The sequence below is a fragment of the Arabidopsis lyrata genome (genome assembly GCF_000004255.2).
Source record: "Arabidopsis lyrata subsp. lyrata unplaced genomic scaffold ARALYscaffold_6, whole genome shotgun sequence".
Taxonomy (NCBI): Eukaryota; Viridiplantae; Streptophyta; class Magnoliopsida; order Brassicales; family Brassicaceae; genus Arabidopsis; species Arabidopsis lyrata.
In genome coordinates this window covers 22,905,497-22,921,052 of record NW_003302550.1, presented here as the reverse complement: position 1 = coordinate 22,921,052, position 15,556 = coordinate 22,905,497, and the positions used below count along the sequence as shown (strand labels likewise).

The following is a 15,556-nucleotide window of genomic DNA, read 5'->3' as shown; positions in this document are numbered from 1 at the left end:
CTACTAATTTTCTTTTGTCCCCTTCTTTTGTTTCCTTTCTGGCCTGATTTTACCAGTGGCAGGCACTCTTTTTCCCGTTCCTACTGGGCTTGCCTCCTCCGCGCTTCCTAGCATCACTCTTCATCCTCCTATCCACTCTCTTCTGACCTTTCCCAACCTTAACCCCAACTCCTTTCTTAGACACAACCAGTTCTTTCTTAGGCTTCCTTGGCTCTGCTGCTTTCTTGTATAGCTTATCTATCATCTTGTCCTTTGAACGGTTTGATATATCCGCTGTGTCAGATATTGTGTTTGCCTTCTTCCTCACTTTCTCCAATCTTTTCATAGCAGCTCGCTTCTTCCGTGCCTTGGCCTCAGCCACTTTCTTGGCTGGACGAGCGTTGATTTCTTTGAACTGAGCTTTCATTGCATTAACTTCTTCTTTTGTCACGGGTTTCATCGGCTGTCTGTGCTGCTTTTCGTCATCCAAAAACCACTTGGGTAAACCTTCGTCCTCAAACATATATTTGTTATAAGCATCACCATCAAGCATCTCTTCTCTCTGCTTCTTCCTTAGCATTTTCTTGGCACAGGCCAATATCTCGGCCTTCGCATGAACGTCATCATCAGAGGATGAGTCTGAGTCTGAACCCAAGGCTGGGGCAGGGACTATATCGAAATCGTCTTCCTTGTTAGAGCTGTTGGGAAAGCTCTGGTCAAACAACACGCTTGCCTTCTGCTTTGACTTGTAAGGTTTAGAAAGATTTTTGCTCTGTTTCTTAGTTGACATTTCGTCTTCACTGTGATCATCTTTTCCCAAGTCTCCGTCTTCGGTGGCTTCTGCAAATATATCCCGACTGAACCACTGGTTGGATATTTCCTCCTTTGTTTGGGCCTCTCCATCATCAAGTGGTACCACAAGAGGGTTTGCCTCATCATTCTCTTCATTCATATCCGAATCATAATCGAGTTTCATTGCTACATCTCCATCACCATCCTGCAAAGCCAATGCAAAAAATGTCTAGTTCCAAAAATCTCTAGTATCCAAAGTAAATGGGGGTAAGCAATGCTAGTACCTCCAGCTTCTCAGCGTGTGCATGCCTAGCCCGCTTCCTTTGCTTTGCGCTTCCTTCTTTCTTCACCATATACCGGTCATATGCCTCATCAAAAATCTCTTCCATTTGTTCATTGTATCTGTAATGTTTAAAAGACTATAAGATGAAAAAACTGCACAAACTTGAGCAATGTATGACATTCTTGAAACAAGCAGCCTGACCTTTGACGTTCTTCATCAGAATCTATGACACTGTCTTTGGAATCATCTGAAGCTCCCTCTTCGTTCTCACTGTCATCGACGTTGCCATTGTCATTATCATCTTCATCATTGTCAACTGTCATTAGGTCTTTCTTTCCCTTCATAACAGAAAGAGAAAACAATTCATGGTCTACATAACCATCTTCAAGTGCACCTATCTGTGGACCAATTGCCTTCCGCGTCATATCCTTAGCCCGTCGTTTAGCAAGAAGCTTCTTTGCCCGTTTATTCTTGCGGTCCGCTGTGTTTGTCAGCTCTTCCAATTCATTGAGTAGTTTATCATCCTCATTTTCCTCATCTTCCTTTCCCACATCAAGCTCCTTTTTAGTTCCTTCCTTTTTTTCAGGAGACAGAGCTTTCCTGATTTGCATTCTCCATCTACAAGGCAAAGAGAGTTCAATGTTTGTTACGCTTATAAATAAACAAGTGAGACTTTAATGACAGACACAGTTCTTACTTTAGGATATGCTTAAAGTCATTCTTCCCCAAAACAGGAAGATCGTCGCATAGTGTTTTAACCTCCTCTGTAGTCAAATTGTGTTCCTTTAAAGGTAGAGAAGCTTGATCATCAAAAGATATACAAGTAACTGTGCCAAGAATCTCAAGAGGATTTTCAGACCAAATGAAATCAGCAGCAGATGCAACTTTTCTCAAAATGGACTCTCCATCTTCATACCCATCACGGTTTCTCTTCTGTTTTGATCCTCCAAGCACATCCTTCACCTACAAACACAAAAACTTGAGGGTAAATGGGAGAGTTCCAGAAAACACACTCAAAAACACCATAAGACATAGTGATCTACCTACCTTTTTTGTAGGTTCTGCTACCACCTTAAATAGTTGTCTATAATCAAGAAGATTGGGATTAATCTTGTCAGGAGCTTTGTAATTCAAACCCAAAAGATATGTTTCTGCAGATGTTGAACGACTAGCCATCGGTTTAAACACTTCAACATTTTCAAACAGCTGCAACCAAAAAAAACTACCAGTAAGAAGAAGAACCGGGTAACACTTATCCGCAGAGTAATAAGAAAACAGGACGTACCTCTCCAAGACAGTAGACCACAGAGTCATAATCTCGTGACCTGAAAATCTATGAGCAGAGGAAACTTTTATGTCAAAACACATCACTCGATGACAGTAATCATCTTTGAGAAGCATACCTTGGTGATGAAGTTTCCATGAGGAGCTAAGAACTCTGTGGCCAGTTTCAAGGAATCAATAACCAAAGCGTTTTGGCTCATAGCTTCTTGCGACCATGCACCACCAACATTTGGAGACCCATCGTGTAGAACTAGATCGAAAGTTTTATCAGTACCATGCTTCTTCAGGGCTTTCTTGATCTTCGCCTTGCACTCGGTAGTTCGCGTGATATCCTGCTGGATAGTGACACAGCCACGCACGGGGGCAATCTTAACAAGATCGATACCGAGAACGAGGCTGCCGACGGGAACTTTCTGGACGGCGACTTGCATCCAACCACCGGGTGCAGCGCAAAGATCTAGAACGGTTCTTGAAGAATGGAGAAAATTGAACTTGGCGTCAAGCTGGAGAAGCTTGTAAGAAGCTCGAGAACGGAGTCCACTCTCCTTAGCGAGACGATAGTACGTATCCAAACGATGCTTTCCTTTGACCTTTCCCATGGTGAGATAATGAGATTTTTTTCTAGGGTTTCGTTCTGGCTCTAACACACAGAGTGAGATAGAATATTTAGCTAGCTAGGGTTTTAAGATTTACTAGGCAAGTTTTTTTTTTTTTTTCCTTTTTGGCTTTTTTTTTTATAAAGGTGTTTTCAATTATGACTAAGTCATTCAGAGTCTTTGCATAATTTGAAAGAGTATAAGATATAGTGAGATACTCAAATTTTTGAATCTTAATTTAGATCAAAATATGAACTCAAGATTTTCTGAAACCAAGCTTGCGGATTACATCGATGAAGAGTTACTTAATTACTAAACGATAAGTCCCAAATATGAAAGTGAGTCAAAGAGCTACATAATTTCTATAAGTACTAGATTACTTCGATGGATGATGGATCCATGAGTACCCTTCTAAATCCCAAATGAAATTGAGACAACTAGCTACAAGTTATTTACTGCATAATTAGAGGTAAACTACTTCCATGGTTCCTTGAAGCTTCATGCCTCTGCTTCTTTAGTTTCAGTATCAACACTCTCTTTAGTCAACTTCTTAGTTTCAAGAAACTCAACAAGACCCTTAAGCGTAACATCTGGATTCTTGCTTACCATAAGCTGCTCTGTGATCTCAGCTGGAGTTGTTTTCACCTCAAGTAACATCTTCTCAATAGGCTCAAACATGTCATGTTCTTCGATTTCAAGGTACAATGCAGCGAGTTTCTTGAAAACAGTAGGTGTACAATAATCCATGAGTATGTGAACATCCATTCTTCCTGGTCTCAGCAATGCCGGATCGAGTTTCTCCTTATGGTTCGTAGTGAATACTATGATCCGTTCTTCGACACAGCTTGACCATAACTCGTCTACAAAGTTTAGTAGACCAGACAAAGTTACCTACAAAACAAAAAAAAAAAAAACAAGAATCACACTACAAAAAAAGATTACATTGATAGCACTTAAGCATAGCACGATTTTCGATTTTGCTATGAAAAAGACTACGTCGGATTGGAATACTTTATTATAGCATTTTATAAATGCTATGCCGAAATTTTTTTTTTGGTTTCACGCCTATCTTTTAAGTGCCCGCTTAAGTGAAAAACAAGCGGTTCATTTTCCCTCTTAACACTTAGGGAAAAAATCCTCTATCTCTTCTATTCTCCAAGTCTCCATCTCCAAACCCTAATTTCAATTCACCTTATTGGCTGCAGAGCTTTCTGGATTCACAAGCTCAGCTTCAGGAATTGCATTGGAGCGAGAAGATCGGATTCTCGTCGGATTGAATTCCACCACTGGAAGCGGAATCTTCGAATATCCGATGAGATTCGCGTCTTCTTTCTCAGATCGTTGAAGAAACAGTTTCTTGCGTCTAGGCTCGTCGGCTTCCTTCGATTCCGGCGATGGACGTTTCACGGGGCTGGTGGTTGAGGTGGTTGAAGAGGAGCTGAAAGATCCGAAGTTGAAGATGGTGCCAGATACTTCGTCGACGACTTCAATCTCTCTCTCTCTCGACCGCCGCTTTATCCCTCTCAGTCTCCCTCTCTCTTTTTCCCCCTTTCCTTCGATTTTGTCATAAACCCTAATTTTACTTCTTTATTTCGTCTTGTTTTTGCTACAGGTTATCCTAAGAGATTTAAATCGAGAAGGGAAAAAATCTCTGAGCTTCTTTTCTCTTGTAGAGTGAATCGATGCATCAGATGCGACCATCTCGAGCTTACGATTCCTGGGGACGACGAAGAGGGAGAGGCTAATTTGGGATGTGGAGTCGCCGGTGATGATGGTGTTACGAGGGTTGATGTTGATGAAGATTATGAAGAAGCTGGTGGTAGTAAAGAGAGCAAAGCTAATAGATTATAGATGAGGTTTTTGATCTAAAATCGCAATCAAAAATCTTTGTTGATTCCATTGATGTGAAGCTTGATTCTGATTGTTCCTTGTTCTTGTGTTTGCAGCCAATCTCGGTGTTGCTCGAATCCTTGAGAAAGCTTCAATTGATGTCTTTGAATTTGGATATTCTTAAGGTCGGTCTCTAGTGGATTAGTGTATGAAGTTTGTTGTTGTTGATCTTAAGGTTTTGAGATTCTTCTTTCAGAGTACTGAAATCGGAAAGGCTGTTAATGGTTTGAGGAAACATGGGTTTTGATAAGATTCGCCAACTCGCAAAGACTATTATCCTGTATGAGTTTTATCTTTCGTTAAAGAACACGAAATTTGGCAATTTCTTTACTCTTTTAAATGTGCCATTAAGGTTTTCATGTGTATATGCAGTGAATGGAAGGAGTTGGTAGCAGAAACTCAAAGCTTTTGATGCAGACGCAAGAAGTGATGAAAAGCTCCAGGACCTTAACAAGAAGTGAGTGTGGGAATCAAAGAGTTTTAGTCGTATTCTTGAGCAGGGAAGTAACGGTTTTAATCCTTCTTTGTTCATGGCAGAAACTTAAAGCTCTTGATGCAGACTCAAAGTTCCAGTTTGCTAAGAGGAAACTTCAAGCGAGCTACCAACAACATGAGAACGGTTTGTTCCTTTACCTCTTGTAATTTTTGACTGTGAACATTTGTGTTTGCAGGTAGATTCAGGCTGGGACATTGATGAATAACTATGCACATATATTTGATGCAAAACCTCTAATATAGGTTTGCCTCAGCAGGACCTCTAAAAGGAATTCTCAGGTATACAGATGAAGATGTTGTATCTCTTCTTTTTCTTCAAAGTGATATGAATATCCTGAGTTTTGGCTTTGTGGTTGATTTCGATTTTGTTGTAATAGGTCAAGTATGTTTGATGCCAATGATGGGATTCATTGAGCAAGTCCTTTGGCCAATATTTTGTTACTGTGATGAAATGACAAATCACGAGCTGATGATGGCGGGGAACCACGATATCTCGTTTAGGCAGGAGCAATATATGGAAGCTCGACAGAATTATGAGCATTTTAATTTTATTTCCATTTTTTTTGTAAAACTTTGATCTAAATCTTTTGTTGGTTTGTAATGTTAACAATTATATAAACATATTTTGTTTAAGTTTAATTGTCTTTTCATTTTAATATTTTCCGAAAAAATAGCGTAAAAAAACAAAATTGACCAAAATATATAATATAAAAGGATTATTATATTTAATATATACCTAACTAATAACAACAAATAAATGCTATTAAAGGTAGTAATGGCATTCGATTATTGCTATGAAACAATAAATAAAGACATTAAAAAAGTGCTATTGTAGATGAACATACTATAGCAGACAAAATTAATGCTATTGTAGGTGGGGTATCTACCATAGCTGCCGCAATCATAGCAGTTGTTATTTCGCTATGTATTACCTATGATATCATTTTTTCCGCGCTAAGAATGTAAGTTTTTCTTGTAGTGTCAGAACACCAAAATCAGAAGATATTTTGCGAAAATTAAATTAGTGAAGCTTTTATATACTGATAAACCTTAGGATCATTCTTCTTCTTCTTCTTGTTCTGTTTCTCGCCATATTCTGTTTCATCTTTGTTTTCGTTTCTACAAGTAGCATCTGCTCCACTGCAATCAAGATCTTCGATGAGAAGAATGGAGCGGTTCTCGGTCAAAGTGAGAATCTGTCTAAACAATGCATCATCTTTAACGCTCTGAATCTGAAGATCATAGATACTATAATTCATGTGATTAGCAATGGCAGCAACAAGCGATGTTTTTCCGGTTCCAGGAGGACCGTAAAGAAGATAACCGCGTTTCCAAGCTCTTCCTACGGTTTTGAAGAAGTCTTTTCCATTGGAGAAAGCGTCTAGGTCACGGATCAATGTGTTCTTGAGCTCAGGTTCCATTGCTAAGGTTTCAAATGTGGTGTGACGTTGGAAGATTGCTGATTCCCATCTCTGACAATCTGGATTGTAATTGTAGATATTGAGATTTTCATTATGTGTCAATATCTTCACAGATGATTTTGCAATGTATGTGAAGTAATCTGACATGATCTTGTCCCTAAACTCATTCTTACACGTCAAATGAAAGTACCTGAAAATGCAAAATTAACATTGGAAAATTACTAAATAATGTCAGAAACAAGAATTACACAAAACAAAGCATAGAAATTAGAAAACGTAACTAGACTCAGATCAGAAGAGTAACTGGAAGAAAAAAAAATCCCCAAAATAATGTAGAAAGAAAAAAAAAACCCCAAAATAATGTAGAAAGAAAAAAAAAAACCTAAAAATTAGGTTTTTGTTTTTTCAACATCCTCAAATTTAACGTCAAAAAATACAAATTAGACTTAGAAGAGTGATTACAAGAAGAGAAAAAACCCCAAATTTTAGGGTTAGAACTGATCAGATTAGTAGAGTGAGTGAAAAAAAAAACCAAATTTTAGGGTTTTATGTTGACAAGTTACCCTTTTTGTTTCTTCTAGTAATGGATCTCGTAAAAATCCCCAATTTTAGGGCTACATGTATACATGTAGAGAAAAGTTACCGTTTTTTTTTTTACTCTGGTAAGGATTATCATTATCTTTTGCAGAGAGAAGAGTCCATTCAAGATGAATCCCTTCGAATTCATCGATTATTTTGGCTTTGACTGGGATTCCAAATTTGGGTTTAGCAAACGGATTCTTGAGGTCGTTCGAACTGACCAGGAGACTTCTGGTGGAGATTCTGGGGAGAAGAGTCGGCAAGTAAACTTGAGCTGCACGGAAAGTCTGATTCATAACGTAATCGCTCTGTTCCTCGATGATGAACGTGAAATTGGAGTTGAAATAAGAAGAAAAGTAGTCTGTGAATTTGGAGATGATAAAGTCACGGATTTGGTCGGGAATGATCTCATGGAGAATGGTTTTTAAGAGGATCGTGAAGGCAGAGAGAGATGTGTAAACAGAGAAAATTGCAGAGAGTGAAGGAATTTTTGTGAAGAAACTAGACGCCATTGTTATCAGGTTGTGAAATGAAGATGATGGATGATGATTAAGCAAGTGAGTGGGTGTCTTAAAGAGAAGAGAAAAATTGGGGAGCAAGTTTTCGAGTTACTATTCTAGAAAAGTTCGTGCTTTCCTCTTACGGAAAGAGATATCTTTTTGGTAAACCTTACGGAAAGAGATATTAAGAGCATCTCCAATGGTGAGAACCCTCCATAGGTTCTCACCATTTTTTTAAGATTAAAATTTTTAAATTTATGAGATGAGAGCTTTTGTTAATTTTGCAAAGTCCAATGGTAGGCTCTCTTTGTGGGGTTCTCAGGAAAAAGTTAAATTAATTTTTTAATTATTTTATTTCATAAATCTGAAAAATATTACAATTCATAACATATTAAAGATACAATAATTTCATACATTTAAAAATAAATTTGAAAAAAAAAACGATTAGTTATTCTGTTGATTGTTGCGAAATTTTCTCCATATATGGTCAACCAAATCACTTTTCAATTGTCGATGCATATTTTGATCACGAAGTTGATTTCGCATGCCCATCATATTCTCGAGATTTGTAGGAATTCTGAAACATCAAACTGAGTGTTGTACCCATCTCGTTCGTCTTCGACTATCATATTGTGCAGTATAATACATGCTTTCGTAATATTTCCAATTTTTTCCTTATCCCAAACATCAAACGGAAGATCCTTTTTTTTTTTTTTTAACTAAAATATATATTCATTAAAACCCCAAAAATTGCATATGGGCCTAAGCCTTACATCCCGAAGGCCCAGTTACAAAATAGAAGAACGGAAAAGTAAATCAGAAACGGCGAAGGAGCTCAGAACCTGTTGAGCATCGGAAGCAGAATGGCCAAGCCTCAAATCCGGCGGTTTCAAAGTCCACAACATCGCGACAACTCGAAGGATCAAAACCAACACCGGAAGACCTACGAGTCACCAAACCAGCCACAAACTAGCCACTCCGACAGCCGGTTCTACGATGTTAGATCCCAACCTAGCAATCTAACATACCCGGATCTATCCCCTCTTCCCCATATCCGAGACTCTCCGATCTCCTCGAGCTTGAAACCTTCAATCCGGACGTGTGGAAGCAAACCACGGCGATTCCAAGGGACGGATGATACGCGTTTTTTTTTTTTTTTTGATAAAAAATATCGACAGCTGAGAGAAGGCCACGTCGTCGGCTCTCATGGTACTCAAGATTTCTCTCAAGAGAGACAGCTCTCTTCTTAATTCACAGTTTTGATTTATTTTTCAAAAAAAAATTCAAGAGAACCTACAAAGAGAACATGATAATGCATCCATTGGAGATGCTCTAAGAAACGAATTTTCATTTTTATTTTTCATAAACGTTTCTTATTATAGTCCGTGGAAGCCAATTTCAATGAAACCGAGACAAAAAAAATAATACTCCCTCCGTTTCATAGTTTTAAGGTTTTATTTTTGTTTCACAAAAAGTGTCGTTTTAGGTTTTCAATGCAAAATTTAATGATTTCTTATGTTTTATGACTATTAGTATTCTGCAGATTGTTTTACTATTGGGCAGATTATGTTTAGGTATATAGTTAATGATGTTTTTGTTTAGAAAAAACAAAAAATTTAATGTTTTCTTAATCTGTGTGCAAAATTCTAAAATGACACTCTTTGTGAAACAGAGGGAGTAATAATAATAATTATAAAGAGTGTCGTTTTAAGGTTTTAATTTTGTTTCATAAAGAGTGTCGTTTTGTGTTTTTAATGCAGCTTTTAAAGCCAATTCTCTTTTTTATCCCTACTATTTCAGTTTATTAATTAGAGAAAGGGTATTATCTAGTGTATAAATAAAAGGTGGAAATGAAATTTATTTATTTTTCTTAATTTGTGTGAAAAATCGTAGAATAACACTCTTTATGACTCAAACCGGTGCATGTCTTGCATCCTCTGGCAAGTCAATTTGTGGAATAGTAAGAGCCTTCTCTAACCAAGTACGAAGGAGCTTATAATCACGGTGCAGAAAATCGGTTTTAATTTCTTTGAATATATTTTCACTACCCCAAATTTAACGTCACCTAACATTCTGGCTGACATTGGTATCTTATCAGGATCCATTATAACATCTGCAAAGACAAATTACATAAGCAACAATCCTGCATATGATCAAAAATGTCAAACTTTAACAAAAAGAGCATATACTAAAGCAAAATGATGAGAAATTAAACCAGTAGAATTGTTATTGTCACTTTTATATATGATTTGACTTGATAGAGAAATGCGTACTTGATTAAAAAAAAAAAAAAAAAAGCTTTTTTAGAATTTTTAAATTAGTTAAAGTGATAATTCAAATTTTTATTTAGGTTAAGATAGGAACTTCAAGAGTTTCTGAAACAAAGCTTGTGGACAAAATTACTAAAAGATAAATCCTAAATATGAAACTGAGACAAAGAGCTACTAAAGTAGTTAGTTACTACTTGGTGATAATTAAACTCTCTTTGGAGCTTCATGCTTCTGCTTCTTGATTTCCTTAGCCAATCTTCTTGCTTTCAAGAAACTCAATAAGACCCTTAAGCGTAACATCCGGATTCTTGCTCACCATAAGTTGCTCTGTAATCTCAGCTGGAGTTGCTTTCACCGCAAGTAACATCTTCTCAATAGGCTCAAACATGTCATGCTCTTCGATTCCAAGATACAATGCAGCGAGTTTCTTAAAAACAAAAGGCGTGCAATAATCCATGAGTATGTGAACATCCATTCTTCCTGGTCTCAGCAATGCCGGATCGAGTTTCTCCTTATGGTTCGTTGTGAATATTATGATCCGTTCCTCTACACAGCTTGACCATAATCCGTCTACAAAGTTTAGTAGACCAGACAAAGTTACCTGATCCAAAAAAGACAAGAATCAGAACACAAAAATCAGAGAATTATTAAGCCGAGATATATAAGGTATATATGATAGTTTTTAAAATGTACACTCTGTGGAAGTGGAACCTTAGGATTATTCTTCTTAGTCTGATTCTCGTCATCTTCTTTGTCCTCCTTTCTAGCATCTGCTCCACTACTGCAATCAAGATCTTCAATGAGAAGAATCGAGCGGTTTTCAGTCAAAGTAAGAATCTGTCTAAGCATTGCATCATCTTTAACACTCTGAAGTTGAAGATCATAGATACTATAATTCATGTGATTAGCAATTGCGGCAACAAGTGATGATTTTCCGGTTCCAGGCGGACCGTAAAGAAGATAACCACGTTTCCAAGCTCGCCCTACGGTTTTGAAGAAGTCTTTTCCATTGGAGAAAGCGTCTAGGTCACGGATCAATGTGTTCTTGAGCTCAGGTTCCATTGCTAAGGTTTCAAATGTCGTGTGATGTTGGAAGATTGCTGATTCCCATCTTTTATATTCTGGATTGTAATTGTAGATATTGAGATTGTCTCGTTGTGTTAATATCTTCACCGACGATTTCGCAATGTATGCGAAGTAATCTGACATTATCTTGTCTCTGAACTCCTTCCTACACGTCAAATGAAAGTACCTGAAATCCAAAATTAATATCAGAGAAAAGTACAAAAAAAGAGAGAGTCAGAAATACGAATTAACTACAAAATAAAGCATAGAAAACGTAAATAGACTAAGGTGAAAGATTTGAAGATAGAGTGTAAAAATCCTCAAATTTTAGGGTTACATGTTGAGAAAAGGTACCGTTTTTGTCTACTCATGTAAGAAGTATCGTCTTTTGCAGAGAAAAGAGTCCATTCAAGATGAATCCCTTCGAATTCATCGATGAGTTTGGCTTTAACCGGGATCCCGAATTTAGGTTTAGCCATCGGATTCTTGAGGTTGCTTGAACTGACGAGGAGACTTCCAGTGGAGATTCTTGAGAGAAGAGTTGGCAAGTAAACTTGAGCTGCACGGAAAGTCTGATTCGTTACGTAATCACACTGTTCCTCGATGATGAATGTGAAATTGGAGTTGAAATAAGCTGAGAAGTAGTCTGTGAACTTGGAGATGATAAAGTCACGGATTTGGACGGGAATGATCTGATGGAGAAGGGTTCGGAAGAGGATCGTGAAGGCGGAGAGAGATGTGTAAATCGAGAAAATCGCAGAGAGTGAAGGAGTTTTAGTGAAGAAACTAGAAGCCATTGTTATTAGTTTTCAGGTGAATAGAATTGTTCTGAATTGTCTTATTGACTTGATAGATTTTACATACCAGTAAATAGATATACATAAATATTCTCAAACTTATCTATGATATACGACAGAGTTATCTATACGAGATTCGCATATATCTCAAGACAAATAAATGTGTGCGTTTTTTAAGGAGGAGAATATTTGGGGAGCAAGGTTTCGAGTTACTATTTTAGATATTGAAGCTTAGAGAGTAAGTTCATTAGTGGGTTTGAAATTTCCTCTTTCGTGGGATTATTGAACTCTTGGTTAGGTTAATCTCTTGAATAAAACTGTTAAGTAGGCAATAAATTAAGAATGACTACTTCCTTGTCTAGCAAGCATAAACGTTAGTATACTGTATACACAGGATATAGTGAGCATTGTTTATTCAGAGTTGAGTCTTTGAGAAAAGGGCAGGCATCAACTTCAGAGAGATATCGCTATAGGGTTGGTCTTGTTTCATATCTATAAGTCCTCTAGACTTCAATACCTGTAATCCAAAAAACAACTCATCTCAGTTAGAGGCATGCAATGTAGAGAGTAGCGAGACTAAAAGAAAGGATCAATCACCACTCACCAGTGTCTCGTAGAACATTCGAGCAGCTATTTTCCTTGTCTTTCCTTCCAAGATCTTGTTCAAACTTAGATCTCCAGAAGCATGGCTTGAAGTGAGACTACTTGAACAACGTTCTTTAAGATACTGAGCCACGGTTCTGTAGATATTCAGTGAATGTTGCAAGTTAGTAGAGATATAGTAGGCTCTTAAAAGCTATATGAATGTGTGTTTTTGGAATCTTTATACCTTGTCCTCCCTGGCAAAGCATCAGAATATTGAGTAGCTGGTGATCTTACCTGGCTATTGCCACCGTCCTCAAGGAAATAAAGTTCCTGTATGGCATACAGCCAAATAGTATATCAATGTTAACAAGAAGCACCAAGAATGGTAGATACAAGTGAACAATGTGAGAACAAACCTCGTCCATCCTTTCAGAAATAGTTGGAAGCCCCGGGGTTTTTAGTCCAGGTGAGGAGGACTCAGGAATTGTCGAAGTTGAAGGCTCTGTTCTGTAAAATCCTGTCTCCAATGATTCAGGCTGAGTGGTGAAGTCGTTGGTTCTAAAAGGCGAAGATCTTAAAGGTGGTGATGGCATGTACTCAGGGATGTTTAGTCCAGGTAGATTCTCTGGATTTGTGGAAGTTGAAGTCTCTGTTCTGAAAGATTCTGTCTCCCAAGTGTTAGGCTGAGTGGTGAAGTCATTGGTTCTAAAAGGTGAGGATCGTGGAGGTGGTGACGGCATGTAATCATGGAAACCACCATCCCTGAAATGTTCGATTTCTATGTCGTCATTGTTAGATGGCTGAGGAGATTGTGCTTCTGCTGCTACAGACTCTGCACGCGCGGATTGAGGACCTGCAACGCCTTGGACATCTTCAGTTTCCTGTTGTGGAGGCCGCTGAACTGTACTGTCTCGATTAGTAGAATCAGGAACTGGAGAGGCCGGGTTAATTTCTGTTTCAGCTTCTCGAGTTGGAGATGATGCAGGTTCTGGAATAGTTTCATCAGGAACAGCAAGATATGGTTTTGAAGCTACATAGTCCTTTTCAAAGACACTGCGTAAAACATTTGAGAAGCCTGCAGATAAACATATAGACAGTCAATACTCATTCTTCAAAAAAAACAAAAGGCAAAAGAAAGAGTCAGTGGAAAGTTACCAGTAAACAAGGGCTCATTGAAAAGTTGATCCTTCTTTGACTGGTTATCAAGTCTCCAAAAACCTAGTTTAGATGAAGGCAACTTCTTTCTCTTACGAACAGTCTTACTAGGATCCTCAAGCCTTTTTCTCAGGATCCTGTAAATTCTTTGATCAGTATACAACAGGTAATGAAATAATCAAAGCCATAGAAACGTTATTTACTTGTGACTTAATAAGACATAGGTCTTATCATAGTGCTTCCTCTTTCTTGGCCTTGTTTGTGGTGTGGGAGGAGGAGTACTTGGCTGCAGAACCAGTTCAGGTGATGGATGCACTTAACATCAAAACAAAACCAAAATATTTTAAGTATATAATAAGATAGTGCATATAGTTAGCATAACATTATCAAACTATGTTATGTTTACTCACCAAAATCTGCACGTTCTTCCTCAGAACCAGCAAAACTTGGAGATCTTAAGCGAAACTCAAACATGGAATGCCCTCTAGAATTTAACACTTCTTCATCAATATTATGAATAGTGGCTTCCTTATCATTCAAACTTTCATGTAAGGATCCAACTCTGACATTCTGTTGTTGTGCAGCAAATGGTGAATGAGACGCAGGGCTTAAATCGCGTGCAGCATCACGCCTTTTCTCAATCTCGATATCCATCGGGATAGATTCTGGAATGATATCCTGTAAGAAAGACATACAAAAGCTTTCCTTCAATAACATGTTCTTGCAGACATGAAAAACCAGTAAGTGAGAATCAACTTCGCAAGCAAGAATCTCACCTCGTCGTCGAATGTTATAGTAACATAAGGATCAATGCCTGTAGGAATTTGATCTGCAAAATATACATCAGCATCATGAACACAATATACAGCAAAATAAATAAAGAGGTAAAAAAAGTACCAGAGAGAGTGATATCTTCCTCACTCCCGATATGAGTTTCGAATTCCCTAAGATTCACATAGAAAAAAGATCATGTTAAGATCTCTCAAGCTTTATAACAACAAATCAAAACTCCAAATAAAAAGTGAAAAAGTGGATACATGTAAAGTGTATCGTCATCCTCCAAGTCGAGCTCGTCCAAATTTAGTGTTTGAGGCAAAGTTATTAAATGAAACTGTGCCTGTCTCAAATCCTCTGGTTTAGCTACCAAACTTCTAAGGAGATTATAATCATGAGAAAGATAATCGAGTTTCTTTGAATATATTCGTACAACTCCAATTAGAATGTGACCTGACATTCTTATGGACATTGGTACCTCATGTAACAGTATATGATCTGCAAACACAATTACATTTGAAAAGTCAAAACTTTAACAAAGCAGAGCAAATACTCAAGCACAATGATGAGGATTAAAACAATTTAGTGAATGCCCATTTCAAAAACAAACATAACTGAGCAGAAAAAACTGTTAAATTTTTTGACTTTTCGAATCGGTTACAATCAAAGGGGATAAAAATGCAAACTTTGATCACTAAAGGAAAACCGAAGAAGAAAGAGACGAACGAACCAACTGTTTTGGGGATGTTTGTGGCAATGTATTGACTCTTCTCGAGGAGATTTTGCACGTGAGCGGCACACCACGCCGTCTTCACTGATTTCTTTAGAAGAAAAGACTTATTATGCGGATTAAACATTTTTACTACACAATTTAGGTCTCTCTTAGGAACCAGAGATGAATTGAGAGAGAAACGAATCAATATCGGATACAGGGACGAAGACAGAGGTTAGGGTTTTATGTGATTTTAGAGAGCAAGAAACAGATTTTAATGGCGCGGGAAAATATTCGGTGGCGCTAAATCATAGCCAAAGGAAAAAAATTACCATTTGACTAAAATGCCCGTTCCTACTCTTCTCTAATTGACGATATT

The 15,556-nt window shown here is 37.7% G+C and overlaps 5 protein-coding genes and 1 long non-coding RNA gene across 6 annotated transcripts; 1 reads left to right on the top strand and 5 right to left on the bottom strand.

Annotated features, from left to right (window-relative positions):
• Window positions 1-27: 27 nt before the first annotated feature.
• Window positions 28-3,434, bottom strand: LOC9308822 (putative rRNA methyltransferase). Its single transcript, XM_002872707.2, has 7 exons — window positions 2,458-3,434; window positions 2,340-2,387; window positions 2,102-2,260; window positions 1,752-2,017; window positions 1,256-1,672; window positions 1,056-1,173; window positions 28-976 (listed from the first exon to the last, which is right to left on the bottom strand). Exons 1-7 carry the CDS (start codon window positions 2,935-2,937, stop codon window positions 50-52), a joined length of 2,415 nt encoding a protein of 804 aa, XP_002872753.1. The 5' UTR covers window positions 2,938-3,434; the 3' UTR covers window positions 28-49.
• Window positions 3,433-4,101, bottom strand: LOC9308821 (AAA-ATPase At1g43910). The gene is made up of 3 exons (XM_021021548.1): window positions 4,056-4,101; window positions 3,877-3,926; window positions 3,433-3,825 (listed from the first exon to the last, which is right to left on the bottom strand). Exons 1-3 carry the CDS (start codon window positions 4,099-4,101, stop codon window positions 3,433-3,435), a joined length of 489 nt encoding a protein of 162 aa, XP_020877207.1.
• A 161-nt stretch (window positions 4,102-4,262) lies between these two features.
• LOC110227246 lies at window positions 4,263-5,356 on the top strand. Its single transcript, XR_002331018.1, has 4 exons — window positions 4,263-4,790; window positions 4,881-4,949; window positions 5,021-5,104; window positions 5,197-5,356. It is a non-coding gene; the product is annotated as an uncharacterized LOC110227246 (long non-coding RNA).
• Window positions 5,357-6,082: 726 nt separating this feature from the next.
• Window positions 6,083-7,831, bottom strand: LOC9308820 (AAA-ATPase At1g43910). Its single transcript, XM_002872705.2, has 3 exons — window positions 7,515-7,831; window positions 6,443-6,930; window positions 6,083-6,111 (listed from the first exon to the last, which is right to left on the bottom strand). Exons 1-3 carry the CDS (start codon window positions 7,829-7,831, stop codon window positions 6,083-6,085), a joined length of 834 nt encoding a protein of 277 aa, XP_002872751.2.
• A 2,329-nt stretch (window positions 7,832-10,160) lies between these two features.
• On the bottom strand, window positions 10,161-11,982 carry LOC110227208 (AAA-ATPase At1g43910-like). Its single transcript, XM_021020749.1, has 3 exons — window positions 11,509-11,982; window positions 10,801-11,341; window positions 10,161-10,690 (listed from the first exon to the last, which is right to left on the bottom strand). The coding sequence occupies exons 1-3, from the start codon at window positions 11,949-11,951 to the stop codon at window positions 10,337-10,339; spliced, it is 1,338 nt and encodes a 445-aa protein (XP_020876408.1). The 5' UTR covers window positions 11,952-11,982; the 3' UTR covers window positions 10,161-10,336.
• A 123-nt stretch (window positions 11,983-12,105) lies between these two features.
• Window positions 12,106-15,322, bottom strand: LOC9310907 (sister chromatid cohesion 1 protein 3). Its single transcript, XM_021021547.1, has 11 exons — window positions 15,192-15,322; window positions 14,729-14,995; window positions 14,589-14,635; window positions 14,468-14,520; window positions 14,102-14,369; window positions 13,895-14,006; window positions 13,692-13,828; window positions 12,953-13,623; window positions 12,781-12,866; window positions 12,556-12,691; window positions 12,106-12,468 (listed from the first exon to the last, which is right to left on the bottom strand). Exons 1-11 carry the CDS (start codon window positions 15,320-15,322, stop codon window positions 12,367-12,369), a joined length of 2,010 nt encoding a protein of 669 aa, XP_020877206.1. The 3' UTR covers window positions 12,106-12,366.
• Between the last annotated feature and the right edge of the window lie 234 nt (window positions 15,323-15,556).